Source organism: Daphnia carinata, chromosome 2 (genome assembly GCF_022539665.2).
Source record: "Daphnia carinata strain CSIRO-1 chromosome 2, CSIRO_AGI_Dcar_HiC_V3, whole genome shotgun sequence".
In the NCBI taxonomy this organism is placed as follows: Eukaryota; Metazoa; Arthropoda; class Branchiopoda; order Diplostraca; family Daphniidae; genus Daphnia; species Daphnia carinata.
Genome location: NC_081332.1, coordinates 4,113,105 through 4,128,557, shown reverse-complemented (window position 1 = coordinate 4,128,557; position 15,453 = coordinate 4,113,105). Strand labels below are relative to the sequence as shown.

Genomic DNA, 15,453 nt, shown 5'->3' with positions numbered 1-15,453 from the left:
AAACAAGCAAGAAAAGCTACGGTAGGGTTTAAAATTTCAATTGTTATTAACGGCTACCTCGTTGATTGAGAATCTAGAACGTGCGATCCGATGATTAACAACAATGAGAGAGGAAAGAAAACGGAACAGCGTTTTTTTCTTTTTGGTAATTGAAGCCGTAAATTGCCGAGAGATTGCTGAAAGATGTTCACCGAAGCAAGTAAGAATGCGATACGGAAGCTGTGAGCTACAGTTACTACTGGTTTCAGGGTTTTGCATGGTGTGACACCTTGAGGAATGTTGTTAGATAAACCGTGGGAAGTAATAGAAATGTAGGTGAAAACTAGGGATTCGGATGCAACTGGATACGTGTATTAATGTTGTCTAATAACAAAGTGTGGAACTTTTGCAGTAACAATGGAATTAGCAAGAAGGTTTCTAAATCTTAACAACAAATTGGTTACGTTTGTGCGTTGAAAGTATATGTACATTTCGATTGTTGAATTTCAGTAAGTGAGATAACTAAAGTGTGTTACAATGACACGCATGTACATCACTGCAGTCTAATAGGTTAAATTGTGCATAACAAATTCGCTACAGAAAATTGTCTTTTTTTTTTGTTATCAAATAATGACGGAATAATAAGCTATCGATTTCTTTTTTTTTAATGGAGTTGATCGCATATGAAGGCACTACATTGTCCTCGAGAACGGCCGTACTGGGCTGCTGTTCGTAGACGTTCTTTATATTCTTGAGAAACGTAGCCATTGGACATGATGTTGTACAAAATACTATGTCAAACAAAAATAGAATGAGCATCCAAATGAAAGAATTCCATTCGAAATTCAAAGGAAACTTACATGGAAATGACGTCCTGCTCAAGAACGGTCATTTTGCCTGGTCGAATCGAATAGTCACAAACGACTCGATCCAAGCACGAATTGCTGGATTCAGTGAACCCAGAACAAGAAAGATAGGTTGCCATAAGCTTCTTTTGTTGCTTCTCCTGTTCAGGTACCTGAACAATGTACTTTTCCAACGTCTAAGTAATAACAAAACAACTTAAGCATGCTGGATTACTAGTCATAATGAATCTTTGATTACCTCCATTTCTTGCAATTTGGATTGTAATTCAGCAGTGAGGTCATCTCGCCCGATCTTTTCCATATCGACAGCTCGACGCTTACGGCCACTAGACAAAACGGCTAGGGTCATCAGCACCGGATTGCTAGCAACGGCTCCAGCGGCACCCAACAGCGCCAAGGCAGCCAGAGGGGCCACAAGGGCCGTTAGCGGATTGATAGTGCCATCACGGTTTTCGTAACCAGTTCCATAATTGCTTGTGTGGCCATCTTTTATTTTTTTAACCACATATTCATTGTCATTTTCAATCGTTTTAATTTACACTAGTGCTAAAATACCGTAAGCTGCAGTTCCCGCGTAGTTTGTCGTAGCCAGGTCACGGTTGCTACCGGTGCTTTGAGGTTGTTGCAGAGGGCTTGCCAAAGGGTAGTTGTTGGCACCCTTGTTTTAGATAAATAGAACCCATGTATAGAACAATAGTTTTGTAACGGTTCTAAAGTCAATTTACTTGAGTGCCGAGTCGCTGTCGGAAATTCGAGTTGGTATTGAAACGCTGGAACGGTTGCTGGGCGTTACGGCGTCGTGAAAAGAAGCTCTCGGCGTTCACGGCCACCATGGCCATTACAATCATCAAGACGATCATGTGCGAAGAAATCATGGTAGCTCAAAATTCTAAAGAAAAAAGATTAAAAATTAAACTTTATTCACTTAGAAATTGATAGAAAGCTTAAAAAATAATACAAAGTTAAAAACTTAAGGAATAACGAGTGTATTTGAAACCTAAAGAACAAAGTCGTTAACGAATAGCAGTTCAGATAAATTGTTTGATTTTCATGATGAAGAGCTTAATTTAAATTATTAGTTAATATCGTGATGCATTATTGCGAATTGCGTGATTTCCCAATTGTGTTGCCGTTGTCCTTTTCGCCGAGATTAAGATTAAAAACGAGAAAGAAAAAATAGTCCGTTGTTTTTAGTAACTAGAAGTAGCATCGCTCAGAGCGGGACAGTCGTATCTGTTGCATTGCTGGAAATCACGACCAATGCGTGCGGCCGACCTCAATCGTTGCTTGTACTCGATCGGGATAAACGTGTTGGACATAATGTTGTATAGCACGCTGATCGATTAAAAAAAAAAATGTGTTAGTTAAAAATGTAAAGATCCATTTGATGCTTTGGAATATCTACATGGATAGGACGTCACGTTCTTCTTCGGAAATCTTCGACTCGGCATTGCCGTATTCGCAGAAAATGCGATCGAGGCAAACGTTGCCTTCGCGAGTGTAACCGGAGCAAGAGAGGTACATCGACATGATCTGTTGCTGATAGTCGGTCTCTTTTGGGATTGAAGCCAAAAATTTCTCCAGCGTCTATTCGCACATGTACGTACGCCAAAAAATGCGCACAAAGGAATGAGTTGCGGGAATACGTGACTTGCCAAACGGGAAAAAAAACTAGGATACCTGGAGCTCTTGAATTTTTTGCATCATTTCGGGTGTGATCTTGTCAGCCATAGTTGCATCCATCATGGAAGCAAGATCGCGTTTCTTACGACCAGACAACAATGACGAGGATAATGTCAAGTAGACCGGGCTGATGGCCACTGCGGCCGCAGCAGCAACGAAAGCAATGCCGGCCAAGGGAGATACCACCAAAGCTAAATTACTGGATTTGCCGGCTGCAAATGTCTTGCGATCTATTTATCCTCGACGTTAGTTATTCCATTTCGGATGGTTACATTTTTAAAATATTTGTTTTTTACTTACTAGCGGGAGTTTGAACAAATGTACTGGGTTCGCTATAATAAGCCGGATCACCATTACGATTGATATCGTAATCTACTGATGGGACTTCGTATTGTCGGCTAGAAGCTGATGGATATTGACGAGCTTGGTTACTTTGGCTACGGTAACTGGAATGAGTGTCGCTAGTTGGGCCCTCCGGATCGGATGGAGCCGATCCGCGGAGCCGCTTGGCATTGCCAGAACTTAAATTGTCCATAGCTTCATTGTAGTTACCGTTGAACTTGTCTTGACGATCAACTGATCGATAAGGTTGAGGGCTCTGAATGAACTCTTGCTGGTTGGCCACAATCATCGACACTGTCAACAACAAAACTATCGCGATTTTTTCGTAGACGGCCATTACAAATTCTGAATAATTAAAAGGGGAATTTTCTTTAATGCTATCAGTATCGAAACGACTACTGTATTCACTGTATGAAAGCAACTTGTCGACTGATGCTGGTTTCTCAACAAGCCTGGCTTTTTATGTCCGTCCCATCACACGACATGTGCGTGCTGCACTCACTAGTGCAATACATGTCTTGGTCGGGTAAATGACCCGCAAAGACAAAGAATACCGTTGCTTCGACAATCTTTTTTTTTTGTTCCGACTTACAGGAAGGAAGACATCGTATAAATAATTAAAATAACCACAGCTGTCGTTAATGTCTCTTGTTTCTGTCAGTCGTGCACTACTGTAATAGAGTAACGTAGCCGTTACGCGACGCTATTCTCCTTATATAGCTTTCAACAAAAATAGGAATGGGGAAAAAAAAAAAAAAAAAACATCCATGAGTTGGCAAACTAATTGCAAATGCAATTCAACCGGGGACTTTATTACTGTGACACGGGGAGGTAATCCATCTCAAAATTGTCTTTCCGCTCGAAGGTATTACGAGAAGGAAAGCTAAGTAACGCAGACAACTTCAATTGTAATAAAAGCAGCTGTTCTTTCTATCCCTCATCAATCACTACTATTTACCTAACGAGATGCTCACGCGATATGACAAGCAGGAAAAAGAACTAATTGCAAAAGACAAAAGCATTGGGTAATCAGCGGGATTATTCGGAGCTCAATTTACAGCATTTTCCTACCGGATATCTATAAATATATGGTATCGTAATTGCAACAAGGAAACCTGAAATGATGAGGCTACACTAACGTGAACGCATGTAAGACTGTTTGACAACAGGTGGTAGGCTACCGGTCACGCGGAAGGAAGATAACATATCAGCATTGTTGTCGCAACTCGACAATCTAAAGAGGAGGAGCTCCATGTCCATTTGAGGCGCACGGTAATTGACGGACAACAACAAACAAGCAAACACACGCACGCGACTCGCTAGTGCGGTTGTACCAAAACAATTTCACACTGACAACACGAAATTTACAGAACGTTTTCTTGGCAAATTCAACTCCTAAAAATAGAAGCCACACGATCTGCTACCACATCGTTTAAAAACAATTCAAATGAGGTACTACGCTAAGAAAGGTAATAATAAAACTACCGACTTAATAAATAATTAAAGAAAATTGGGCTTACCTTTCTTTCCAGAATTGAATGAATTGATGCAGGTGTCGGATGAAATTTCGATGTTGTTTACGTTTGTCTCCGTCAGATGCTTGCAGTAAACGTATGGCAGTGCTGGCTGGAAGATACGAGATGGAACTGATAAAGGTGACTGGGCATGCGTGGTTTCTTATATAGTTGGTAGTCCGGGAGGTCGTCAAGTACCCGAACACGTTCACGACAAGCGTGAAGCTACCGTAACCAAGGGGCTGGCCGATCCACCAGCAATGTGTTTGATATTTTTACCGGGTTGTAGAACCAACGTGGGCCATGTCCAGTTTTTACCTCCGACTTGCGATGGTAAACACTTGTTAATTGCCAACGGTACGCGGATAGCAAGTGTGCGCCTCTAGCAATTCAACGGTTAGTAATAATCAACAAATCCGATCGGATTAATAAAATGAATAAGGTTGGGTAAAATCACGATAAAAATAGCCGTTACTTTACCAAAATAAAATAGAGGAAAATCTCAATTTGCACTTCCGATGGATGAATCAATTCATTAAGGACTGAAAACGTGTTGAACCAATATTTTAGTAAACAAAAGTTTTACTGCCGTGTAGAATATTACGATCCACAATGCAATTTAGAATGTCCCGTTGACCTCGTTTCTTTATTTTCCTGCTGGATTGCTTTTTCCTCTTGACGGATAACAGGAATGATGAACCTCATCCATCTAATAAGAGTGCAATTCCTAGCAGGAATAAATGCACTTCTCACGATTGTCATTACATGTTAAGTAATTAATTACTGTTAAGAAACCATAAAAAAAAATGTGACAAAGGGCTGATTCAAACAGATGCAAATAAGGAAATGCGATACGAAAAAGAAGAAGGCAATTCGAAAAGGAAACAATTCAATAGCAACCTGCGCAAGACAGATTAACAATGTCGTTCAAAAGAGGCCAACGGGACTATTTCTGCTTAACTCTACACTTGATTTTTGGGTCGACTGTCAATTGTGAAAAAAACAAAAACAAAGAAACTTCCTTATAGATTAAAATTAGTGGGAAAAAAGAAACGCTTAGGAATTCATTGCAATACAGTTAACCAAGTCATGAATTTTTCGATTATTTTACATCTAAAATTAAATCTACCATCCGTTTAAAGTAACGTTTGAAATCGGGTAATCCTCTGTAAAATTCTTCCCTTTTGATTTTAATCCATCAGGCAACGGTTATAAAAAAAATTCAAAGATTGGCACGAAGAAAACGGAAAAACAGAATAGAAATAAAAAGGAAATGGATTTAATATATTAGTACTTGGCGCCAGAAAACCCACCAAACCTACAGACGAACAACTGCAGGTTTGGCGAAAGAACGAAAAATACTTGAGACGGGTTTCATTGTGCGCCGCCAAGACAGGCCAATAGATGGTGGGATAACACGACCCGCACCTGCCACACGCTGTAACGTTTTGAAAGGATTTCGTCTGTTTGTTTTCCAAAAATCTTTTTCAAGAACGTTATGTGCTTCTGTTGTAGGCATCGTTGTTGACGTTTGTTCTTGGGGGATAATCACATCTTTTACACTTTCAAAACTAACAGGTTGTCCGAAAAACGTGTCACTGTTCGAATTATTGTTCTGAATAATATTTTCCAGGAAACTTTCAGGAATATTTTGGCTGAGACGGTTAACTGCTGATATGACATCTGTCAGTTGAGTATCCTTCAGCTGTTCTGTTAGATTTTCCATTAACGATTCTAAACTAATGTTTAACACTGTCGGTAAAGGAGGTCTGTTGCTGAAAGAAGTTGTTAAGTTTAGAAGGAAAGATTCTGTAAAGTGCTGCATCAGAAGAGTTGACATTGTGGTACTTTCAGTGGATATGGGGACAGTTGATTCAGTGCTAGTTTCTTTACCACTTGGTGTCATACTGGAGTGGTTAATTTCGAAGTCAGTTACATTGACAGAGTTCTGAATTTCTGTTTGATTCATAGCCGTTGTCAAGTTAGCAATAATTGCCGGAGCTAAGTGTTTAATGAGTTGCATAAGATTCTGGAAATGTTCTCCTTTGGGTGATTGGTTGAAACATAATAGAGATTTAAGAAGTATTGAATCTTCAGCAGCCTCACAAATGATTGATGATTGGATTTCTTTCTGCTGAATTTTCAAATGTGAACTGAGAAATTGATTCAGTGCTTCTGACCATTTCTCGAAATGAAACGAAGAATTCAGTTGATTTGCCATGTCAGCTGTCATGTTCATTTGGAAGATAACTTTCTTGACGACGTCATCGGTAACAGAAGTGACGGAAGAAGACGAATGCACTACATGTTCTGTGCAGTTCTTAATGTAGGCATGGCCGTTGACGATTAGATTCGCATTAGTCGACAAATTCAACGGAGACGAAGTTATTGGCAGAGGCATCATTGTTGATGGTGTCGATTCAGAAGTGACGTCGTGAAGTACTGACAATTCATTGAACTTTGATGGCTTGTACTGATAGGTAATAATAATAGAAACCCTACCTTCGGTGGACGATGTTGTTGGGCTGGATGGACGTGTGGTTGTTAACTTTGACAGCTTCGTGCTATTATTTTGTAACCAAACCGGACGAGTCAAAAAGAGATCTGCAACTGAAATAGACAAGAGTTGAGGTGTTTGCATTGTTTACATCCTATTAATGTATACCTGAGTGTGTAAAAGAGTCAATCGTTGACGTCCGCACGGAAGGCTCAGCGTTAGGTGTCGTTGTGCGAGACATAGCAACAGATGTCGGCGTGCTGTCTTTCGAAAATGTTTGGCTGGTTGATAATACAAAAGGTGAATTTCCATTGGGACGATTTACCAGCCAAAACGGACGAGTTACAAAGTCGGAATTTTCTATGGGATTTAAAATGAGTTTTTGAGTTATGTCGTAAGCAATAAAATTATAAATTGATATTTACCTGAGTTTTCATTTGGGCTAGGCATTGAAGATGTTGATGAACCTTCAAGCTCTCCTTTATGTAAAAAGGAAGTGATGCCATCGGTCAGCGGAGAGATTGACGTCACATTTTTTGTTAAAAAAAGGATTCTATCGGCTGTGGTTATCTTTCCGATTAATAAATTCCATAGGTTTATGATTGGAGGAACAGTTGTTGGAATTTCTGAAGCATTTGGAGAGATTGACATCACGATTGCAGAGTTCGTTGAAGACGAAGGCACTGGATTAGAGGAGGTCGTCGACTCTACAATAGTAGACGAAGAAGAAGAAGGCACCGTTGCTGAACCAGAAGTTGTTGAAGGTGGAAATTCGGATGAGGCGGTCGATACCGGAGAAGTCCATGAAGCCCCAAACGTTACAGGAAACGAATTGAACGAATACGTTGAAATGTCAGGTGTGTTCACGTCTGTAGTAGAAGTGGATGGCGAGTATGACGAACCACTGAAACTATCCAAAGGTGAGTCAGAACTCACTGATGAAGGGTTGTTCCAGACTCCTGTCGAACTAGCAATCATGTTGTAAGCTGAAGGGGGTTTTAATGACACAGTCACCGCATCGAAGATTGGACTGGAAAGATGTAGAACATTCGGCGTAAAAGATGGCAGAGGCGTTGTTAACTCTAATGAAGACTGTGATCCAGCAGAACCTGTAACACTCATAGGCAACTGACTCGATGGATTTTCAGGTGATAAATTATCGCTAGTTGTTGGCAATGTGAGGGCGATTGCCATTTCAGAAGAACTACTCAACGGACTGACATTAGTAGTTCCAATAGCCGCAAATGAATCACTTGGAAGTTCTTGCTCGATCAGATTGTCTGATACTCCGCTTGCTGACGTACTTTCAACATTAAACGCGGATGTTCCATCGAAGGTGTGAAGTGTTTCCCAGATGCTGGCAGCTGGCGAAGAAAATGGTAAACTAACTCCATTTGTAGTCAAATCAATTTCAGAAATGATATCCGGAGTTTGACTTGGTTCGGCAGTTGCATTTAAAAAACCTAACGTTACTGTTCCACTTCCTTCGTCTTCAAGAGTTAAGATCGAGTTTTCGGCAGAGCCTTCGTCTTCTACAGTTAAGATCGAGTTTTCAGCAGAGCCTTCGTTTTCGAAAATTGGTACCACGGTCGAAACTCTTTCACCAGACGTCGTAAAATCTGCCAGTTGTTGAAACTCATTTAACGAATTTGAAGCTGTTGGGCCAAAAGAAACGAAATTTTCAGATAATTCGTCTGATATGTCAACAGGCAGCAATGATGCAGTGGTAAGTGAATCGGTCATTACTGGTTCGAATGAACCACTAAAAGAGACTGACATATCAAAAGGGATGGGCGAAGATCGAGTTTCCTCAGATGGTACGTTTGATTGGAAATCTTTCATGAGGCTGGTCGTAGGTGATACATGGCTGTTTTCGATGTCCAACGGTTCAGTGCCAGAAGTCGTAATTTCCGATAAAATAGGTAAAACAGAAGATGAAAGCTTCTCTTCGATAAGATTTTGCATATTTGTGCTGAGCGTCAATGGATTTTCAGAAATAAAATTGAGATGATTGGTTGACAATTCGGACGGCATGAAAAATGTCGAAGTGTGTGCAAGGCCATGGGGCAGTTCAGATGCTCCAGAAAATTCATCGGACATTAACGTAGCGCCTTCGGTTGATACTTCCAAAATACTTGGTGAAGATTTGCTAACGGCAAACTGCTCCTCTGAAGACGTTACAGCTGAAATAGCAGATCCTTCAACATTTTCCGGAATGCTTGTTACCTCCAGGTTTTCTAACGTATACGGTAGCGATGGATCGGTGGAAAAGGTATCCACGAATGAGTCTACCAACGGGCGACTGGAACCGAGGAAATATCCAGAGCCTTCCGAAATATTGTTATCCAATACAGTTGTAGAGCTAGCCATCACATCATAATCCAGTGGCAGCACCGAAGGCGTACTTAATTCAATTGGGCTGTAAGTTGCGGGTTGTGAAGGGAAAACTGTCGTATCAACAATCGATTCGGCAGAGGTAGCAATTGGGAATGCCGTACTTTCAAATGTCACATCAGTTGACGAAATATCGCTGATAGTTGAAGATTCTGAAGTATCAGAAATTTGTATCGATGCAAAACTGCTAGTAAATAAGTCCTCGTCAAGTTTGAGATGTACACCGGCAAGCGAAGAAGGGAGTATCGTGATTGGACTAGCCGTTACAGCAATTTCGGGGATGCTGACAGTTTCATGTGGTTGGTCAGTAGAAATTAGTTCTGAGGTTCCGCTTCCATCCTCATTCTGGGTTAAGAACGAGTGATCTTCCAAACTTTCGTTTTCAAAAATTAATGTCGGGGTCGAAGTTTCTGTCAATTCTTCGTCTGATGTTGTCAAGTCTGTTCCGAACGGTTGAACTTCACCTGAGATTGGAGGACTCGTGGTGGACAACGATGGCTCAAAAGTAGGGAAATCTCCGGACTGTTCGTCTAATGTGTCAAACGATTGAAATGATGCACTGGTAGGCGAGTCAGTCATTAAGACGGAAGGATTTGTTTCGAATGATGCCACGGTATCTTCGAAGGAACCACTGAAAGAGTCAGACATATCGATGGGAATGACTGAAGAAAGTGTTGGAATGTTTGGCTGGTAATCTTCCACGTCAAGGCTTGTTGTAGATGAGACGCCGTCATCTTCCTTGTCCATTAATGCAGTACCATAATTGGTTACTTCGTGCAAAATAGGTAAGGTTTGAAACTCATCTGCAGTAAGAATTTGTGCATCTTGGCTGAACGTTATTGAATTTTCAGTAAGGAAATTCAGACGAGCCGTGGGCAATTCAGCGGGGATAGAAAATGGGGAAGTATCTACAAAGTTAGATGGCAGTTCAGATGTCCCAGAAAATTCGTCAGCAATTAAAGAAGAACCTTCGGTCGATGTTCCAGTTTCAATTGGTGATAATTCGACGATGGCAAAGTCCTCGTTAGAGGACGCTACGGTTACAGGAGTAGATAATTCATAACCTTCCGAACTGCTCGTTATCTCCATAGATGTAGAATGCAACAACGAAGGATCAGTGGAAACAGTCATTAATACTGAAGGATTTGTTTCCAAGGGCATTGACGTTTGTTCCAGGGATGCATAGATCGTGCTTGAAAAACGACCTTCTCCAGCTATGTGTGAGTCATCTTCTATTGTAGAAACTGGAACACTTTCTGTTGGCTCTGCCGTATCTAAGGAAAGAGTAGTATCGACATTGTTGTTTTCATCGGCAGCGAATGAAATACGTGATGAAACCACGACGTCGGTTGAAAGGTTTGTTTGGGAATCTTCCAGGTAGAGACTGTTTGTCGTAGAAGAGACGAATTCATTTTTCTCGTCCACTAGTTTAGTTTCCGCAGTGATAACGTCACGCAGACTTGGAGAATTTGTAGTTAAAAGGTCCACGATATTGTAAAGGGGCGTGGAAGACGTATCTCTCAAGTCGGAATGTGGGATTGGTTCAAATGTCGAAGACACTTCGTTAGAGACTGAAGGATTAACTTCGGCCGAGGTTTCCATGGATACAGACGAAAGTTCGCTGATTACAAGCTCTTCAGCAAATAGAGTTGTGGATGAAAGATCAGCAATTTCTTTGTTACTAACTGTCTGAACGTCCATTATTTCAATGTCAGTGGATGTAGAAAACAGTGGCTCTGACTCTGTGAAAACTTCGTGCGAGTTCAATTCAGTCCCCGATGAACTACCTTCAGAATCTTCGAGTTCCAATGAGAGATTCGTCGCAGAAGACGGATTGTTTTCGGTACTGGTAATATCCACAACAGTGGAATCATCAGGTGTCGAAAGGTCATTAGACGATTGTATTTCTTCAGCATTTTCAGGATCTGATAGACTAGAATCAAAATACTGCTTCTGGGTAGACGATTCCATGATATTTGGATTTAAATACGTGGAAGAGGAATCCGCAAAGGTGAAAGGTGGAATCGATTCAATCGTCGAAGAACTCTCGTCAAAAATAGGAAAACTACTTTCCGTGGATGTTTGCAGAGTTGTTGGCGCAATTTCAATGGAAGTTATCTTCTCGTTAAGTGAAACTGCAGGTAAATTAATTTCGTCTTCAGTGGATGTCTCTGCCATTTCGACATCGATCGATGTGGTAGGCACAGCTGATTCACCAGAGAAAGTTTCTTGGAATGGCTCGGTAAATTCAATTTCATTGAAATCTGTTACCAACGTCGTTTCAGACTGAGATTTACCAAAGACAGGATCTGGTTTCACAAAATCATTATCTGTTGATGCAATAGCAACAGTACTAGCGTCGAAAACGATAGGCGTCTGGGTCGTCGAAATATCCAAATGAATAAAAAACGACGTTTCTTCAATGGGAGTAATCGAATCTGTGGGACTGGAACTGGAATACTTCGTAGATATTTCTGTCATGTCAGGCATTAATGATGTTAAATCATCATCCATCATAGGAAAGAGTGGTTCAATATTCGAGAAGAATATTTGAGATGGAAGATTGCTTTCCACGGGCCCTTCTTCAAGAACTGATGCCACTTCTTTGGTAATAGACACGTCTGCAAAGGCAGTACTAGGGTCCTCCGTCCATGTGATTCCTGTGTCTTCTGGAAGACTTTCTTTGACAGATAACATATTGAAGACAGTAGAATGTATCAAAGGAGTTTCACTGCTAAAGCTTCCTTCGGATGTGTGCCATTCCTCAACTGAAAATGTGTTTTCCGATGAGACAATCTTCTCCGATTCCACTTCGCCAACATCTTCCTCCGCAATAGGTGTTACATGCGGCGTTGAAAAATCCATACCCAACGAAGATGGTGCATCTTCGTTAGACATTAAACTTGCTGTTGATAAAAGGGTCGAACTTGGATATTCTGTCGACATCGTGAACGCAGAGGTGCTTTCGTCATCTTCCTTTACTTGTTGTACTGACGGAGCAACAAGCTCTTGAAGCACTGGCGCCTCATACTCAACATCCGTTATTGCCGAGTGCATTGGGACATTACTGGGCGATTCCAGATTGTTATCAGCTAAGGTCGAAAGCTCAGGTGTGATTTGCTCCATCGGTTCACCTGTAAACCCAGAATACTGACTTGGAGCTGTTGGATCTTGATCTATTGCAGCTTGAGGTCTGGTTGTCGAACTATAATGTAAATCTAATTCAGCCTTTGATGGAGGTACAGTGTTCTCTGTGCTATCTGAAACGTACATTATGACTTCAGTGGTGGCCTCAACTAAACAAGAAAAGAGAAAATAGGAAAGAGTCCAGTAAGAGGTCGTGTTACGTTGAACATAAGAATCTAGTTACAGTTGTTCGAGGGTTCCACTTCAGTTTGAAATGACGTCATAACCGCCTGAGATGACGGAACGGTTGAAACAATGGTAGAATCCGTCGTCCGATCAATTTCAGATGTAGAAGTCGGTGATACAGCGGGTGCTCCATTCTCGATGGCTGTCGGATAAAATAATTAGTTCTTATGGTCCATGATCCAAATTTTATTTGATAGGATTACAGCTCCGTAAAGGTGTGCCGATCCGAGGTTCGTTTTCTGCAAATGTATCCAACTCTGATAGCGGATTGGAAAAGGACGGGGCGGCAGTCGGAATTTCAAACTTCCATGATGATACTTTAGAAGACACTGATGATATAGGGAAATGCATGGGTTAAAATGTTAATAGTTCGGGGGACTGCTCTATATTCTCTTGCATACCAATATCCGTGGTTGACTGTGTAGTTTCTTGAATCGCTAGCATTGCCTGGTTCCCAGCTGTTGTAGGCAATTCAAGCGTTTGGCTGATCGTAGTTGTGACAGCATCTGACAAGTTTGTCTGATTATCATGGGATGGCTCAACTTTCCCTTTGGAAGCTTTCGTTACTATATTTCGAGTAACATTTGTTGTAGTAGAAGATTTCGAAGCAGGTGATCCTACGTTGCTATTTGCTATACGACACAAGAATCATTAATTATTAATGAAACATAAGAAGTTTCCAAAGCATAGAATAACAGCGTATTACTCACATGACGAAAGACTGGGTGCAATGTCCACCAAATCAAAGCCAGGAGGCCTCAAATAGGAAAATGAAGGCTCTGTTCCCAAGTCGCTTGATGAAACTGAACTCCTTCTAGTGCGAACCAGATGTTCAGCATCCGCCACCTGAGCCCAGGAAGAAGCCATAGCAATAGTGGCACCACTTGTTGAAGAACTTGGCACCGTAACACCAGTTTCTGCCGCATACGATTCACGTGTAGGCGTATTATTCACGACCGGAAACGTGGTTCTTGTAACTGGAACAGTAGATGACGTAGAAGTGCTAGTTAATTCCAACGACGTGGTACTTATTTCTGGCGTTCCCAAGTTGAAGGCCCCATTGCATTCACTGGTCAGTCCGAGAAATGGAATGCAGAATCCATTATTTACGTCAATCTTCGGAAAGGGCTTTGTCAAATTGCCGTTACGAATGCTTCGGCCGGCCTGTTCAATCATAGGGTAAATCTTTCCCTTGGGGTTGCAGATACCTGCGAAATCATCCTAAATCACGTGATCAACAGAATAAATAAGATCGTGAACACCCAAAACTGTCAGCTGAGATAAACTTGCCTGATAGTAATCGTAGAGAGCCACTCCACCGAAACCATATTGCTTCAATAGGTCCACACGCCTGCCCAGCGTCAAAGGATCGATATGGATCATCCATTGATCATTATTGGGAGCTACAGCAAGTTGATAAAATGGACTTGTTGGTTGCTGTTGAAGTCGCCAGCTGCTATTGACTGTTTTGCATGATTCATAGTAGTTCTGGAGTTGCAGAACAGCTTGGTACTGGCTAAACTGCGTGCCTGCTATCGTCCCCAAGTTGAGTTTCCACACAAGCGTTTTCAGGGATAACCCAACGACGATCTTTTTCCAGCTCAAATTTAATGTAGAGTAGAGTTTCAAGAACGTTCCTTCGTTTAGTTCTAGGGCATCGAACGGCTGTTCTACCTTTTTTTCGGTTAAAGGATATTGACTACCACTGTAGTGACGATTGTAAGAGGACACGAGAAAGATACGGTCCACGATGGAGGCGATCTTAGTCACATTGAATGCGTCGATGCGATCAACTTCCACACCGATCGTAGTAGTCAAACTGAATCCTTCTTTTCCTAGGGTAGTTCTCAAGCTTTTCAACTGTGGACCATAGTCTGGAGCAGATTGAATCAAGTCCCAAGCAATGTCGAAGCTCTTGAGCTTATTGATTCGCAAAAATTCGACCAACAGGGCAACGGATGATGTCCCATTGAAAATTGTTTTCAGGTGTCTCGTTGCGGGCACCGTGTTGCTGGACCGAAGGCTGAAACTGAATTCGGCTTCGGGAGTTTGTTGCTTGAGTAATTCTAAGCTGCGTTTTTCACTAACCAGGATAGATGCTAAAGAGGCGTTGCTGCTGGGCAGGAAAAGTGCGTTGGCACTGCTCAGAATGATGTGCGTGCACGGTTTCAAATCAGCCGATGAAGCTTGATAGGATGAATCAGCTAAATGGATTAAAATTATCAATCATTAATATTGAACAGACGCTAAAAATCCATCAATTTAAAGAATAACGTAAGTACAAACATACCGAAAATTTTCACTTCCAATGGAACATGGCAAGCTAACAGTGGTCCACTGACCCCAGTTTGAACTCCATTGGCTTTAAACACAAGTAGAATGAACGTGAATCCGACGAGTCGGCGGAGGCACACCATCGCAAGCGTCTCTGGGAAACTGCGAAAACGAACTGGCAAGATCAGGCTCAATGTCTTTGATATAGAAAGTTCGAAGGGAAATGAGGAGGGTTGGAATAAAAAAAACGGAAACCAGATCATCTGGGGCGAGAGACTTTTAACCAATTGAAGATCGTGTAGACGAAGTAATATCCATGCACACCACACTCATCGCGTGACGAATTATTTGGCGCGAATGCGAACCTTAGCGAAACACAAGTAGGCAAAACGGGCGGCTCTGCCCGGCTCACTGTGAGCTAAATGGCGAAGACCACACGGCATCAAATCGCCGGATTGCACCAACACATATTTAGGTTATGGCTATTCGCTCCTGCAAACTGAAACTCCAATACAGTCAATAAATTTTAAAT

General features: G+C 41.6%; 4 protein-coding genes across 6 annotated transcripts in view; 1 reads left to right on the top strand and 3 right to left on the bottom strand.

The window, feature by feature from the left end:
* Nucleotides 1-329: 329 nt before the first annotated feature.
* On the bottom strand, nt 330-5,510 carry LOC130686755 (uncharacterized). Its single transcript, XM_057509913.2, has 6 exons — nt 4,391-5,510; nt 1,571-1,734; nt 1,401-1,503; nt 1,084-1,331; nt 840-1,021; nt 330-770 (listed from the first exon to the last, which is right to left on the bottom strand). Exons 2-6 carry the CDS (start codon nt 1,718-1,720, stop codon nt 644-646), a joined length of 810 nt encoding a protein of 269 aa, XP_057365896.1. The 5' UTR covers nt 1,721-1,734; nt 4,391-5,510; the 3' UTR covers nt 330-643.
* Nucleotides 1,816-3,251, bottom strand: LOC130686754 (uncharacterized). Its single transcript, XM_057509912.2, has 4 exons — nt 2,829-3,251; nt 2,526-2,758; nt 2,251-2,432; nt 1,816-2,180 (listed from the first exon to the last, which is right to left on the bottom strand). Exons 1-4 carry the CDS (start codon nt 3,205-3,207, stop codon nt 2,036-2,038), a joined length of 939 nt encoding a protein of 312 aa, XP_057365895.1. The 5' UTR covers nt 3,208-3,251; the 3' UTR covers nt 1,816-2,035.
* Nucleotides 5,511-5,647: 137 nt separating the features above from the next.
* On the bottom strand, nt 5,648-15,440 carry LOC132087708 (serine-rich adhesin for platelets-like). 3 transcript variants are annotated; one of them, XM_059494179.1, is made up of 10 exons: nt 14,938-15,436; nt 13,938-14,851; nt 13,358-13,868; nt 13,049-13,279; nt 12,851-12,976; nt 12,646-12,789; nt 7,307-12,571; nt 7,050-7,241; nt 6,887-6,994; nt 5,648-6,826 (listed from the first exon to the last, which is right to left on the bottom strand). In XM_059494179.1, exons 1-10 carry the CDS (start codon nt 15,182-15,184, stop codon nt 5,703-5,705), a joined length of 8,862 nt encoding a protein of 2,953 aa, XP_059350162.1. In that variant the 5' UTR covers nt 15,185-15,436; the 3' UTR covers nt 5,648-5,702. The 3 variants fall into 3 exon arrangements, with proteins under 3 accessions (XP_059350162.1, XP_059350161.1, XP_059350160.1); XM_059494178.1 differs by having other exon boundaries at nt 5,648-6,988; nt 14,938-15,440; XM_059494177.1 differs by having other exon boundaries at nt 5,648-6,994; nt 14,938-15,438.
* LOC130686741 (cytochrome P450 4c3-like) overlaps nt 9,561-15,453 on the top strand; it is a 101,092-nt gene continuing 95,199 nt past the window's right edge. The window contains exon 1 of the mRNA XM_059494200.1: nt 9,561-9,564. The gene's annotated coding sequence lies outside the window, so the exon portion shown is untranslated. The remainder of the gene's footprint in view (nt 9,565-15,453) is intronic.

Coding starts and splice junctions, on each gene's coding strand:
- LOC130686755 (XM_057509913.2), bottom strand. CDS start 1,720: ATGATTTCTTCGCACATGATCGTCTTGATGATTGTAATGGCCATGGTG. Junction 1,504..1,570: donor GACAGCGACTCGGCACTCAA/GTAAATTGACTT, acceptor ATCTAAAACAAG/GGTGCCAACAACTACCCTTT. Junction 1,022..1,083: donor CCAAATTGCAAGAAATGGAG/GTAATCAAAGAT, acceptor GTTATTACTTAG/ACGTTGGAAAAGTACATTGT.
- LOC130686754 (XM_057509912.2), bottom strand. CDS start 3,207: ATGGCCGTCTACGAAAAAATCGCGATAGTTTTGTTGTTGACAGTGTCG. Junction 2,759..2,828: donor ATTTGTTCAAACTCCCGCTA/GTAAGTAAAAAA, acceptor GAGGATAAATAG/ATCGCAAGACATTTGCAGCC. Junction 2,181..2,250: donor GAACGTGACGTCCTATCCAT/GTAGATATTCCA, acceptor TTAATCGATCAG/CGTGCTATACAACATTATGT.
- LOC132087708 (XM_059494177.1), bottom strand. CDS start 15,184: ATGATCTGGTTTCCGTTTTTTTTATTCCAACCCTCCTCATTTCCCTTC. Junction 12,790..12,850: donor CGGCACACCTTTACGGAGCT/GTAATCCTATCA, acceptor TTTATCCGACAG/CCATCGAGAATGGAGCACCC. Junction 7,242..7,306: donor TAGCCCAAATGAAAACTCAG/GTAAATATCAAT, acceptor TAAATCCCATAG/AAAATTCCGACTTTGTAACT.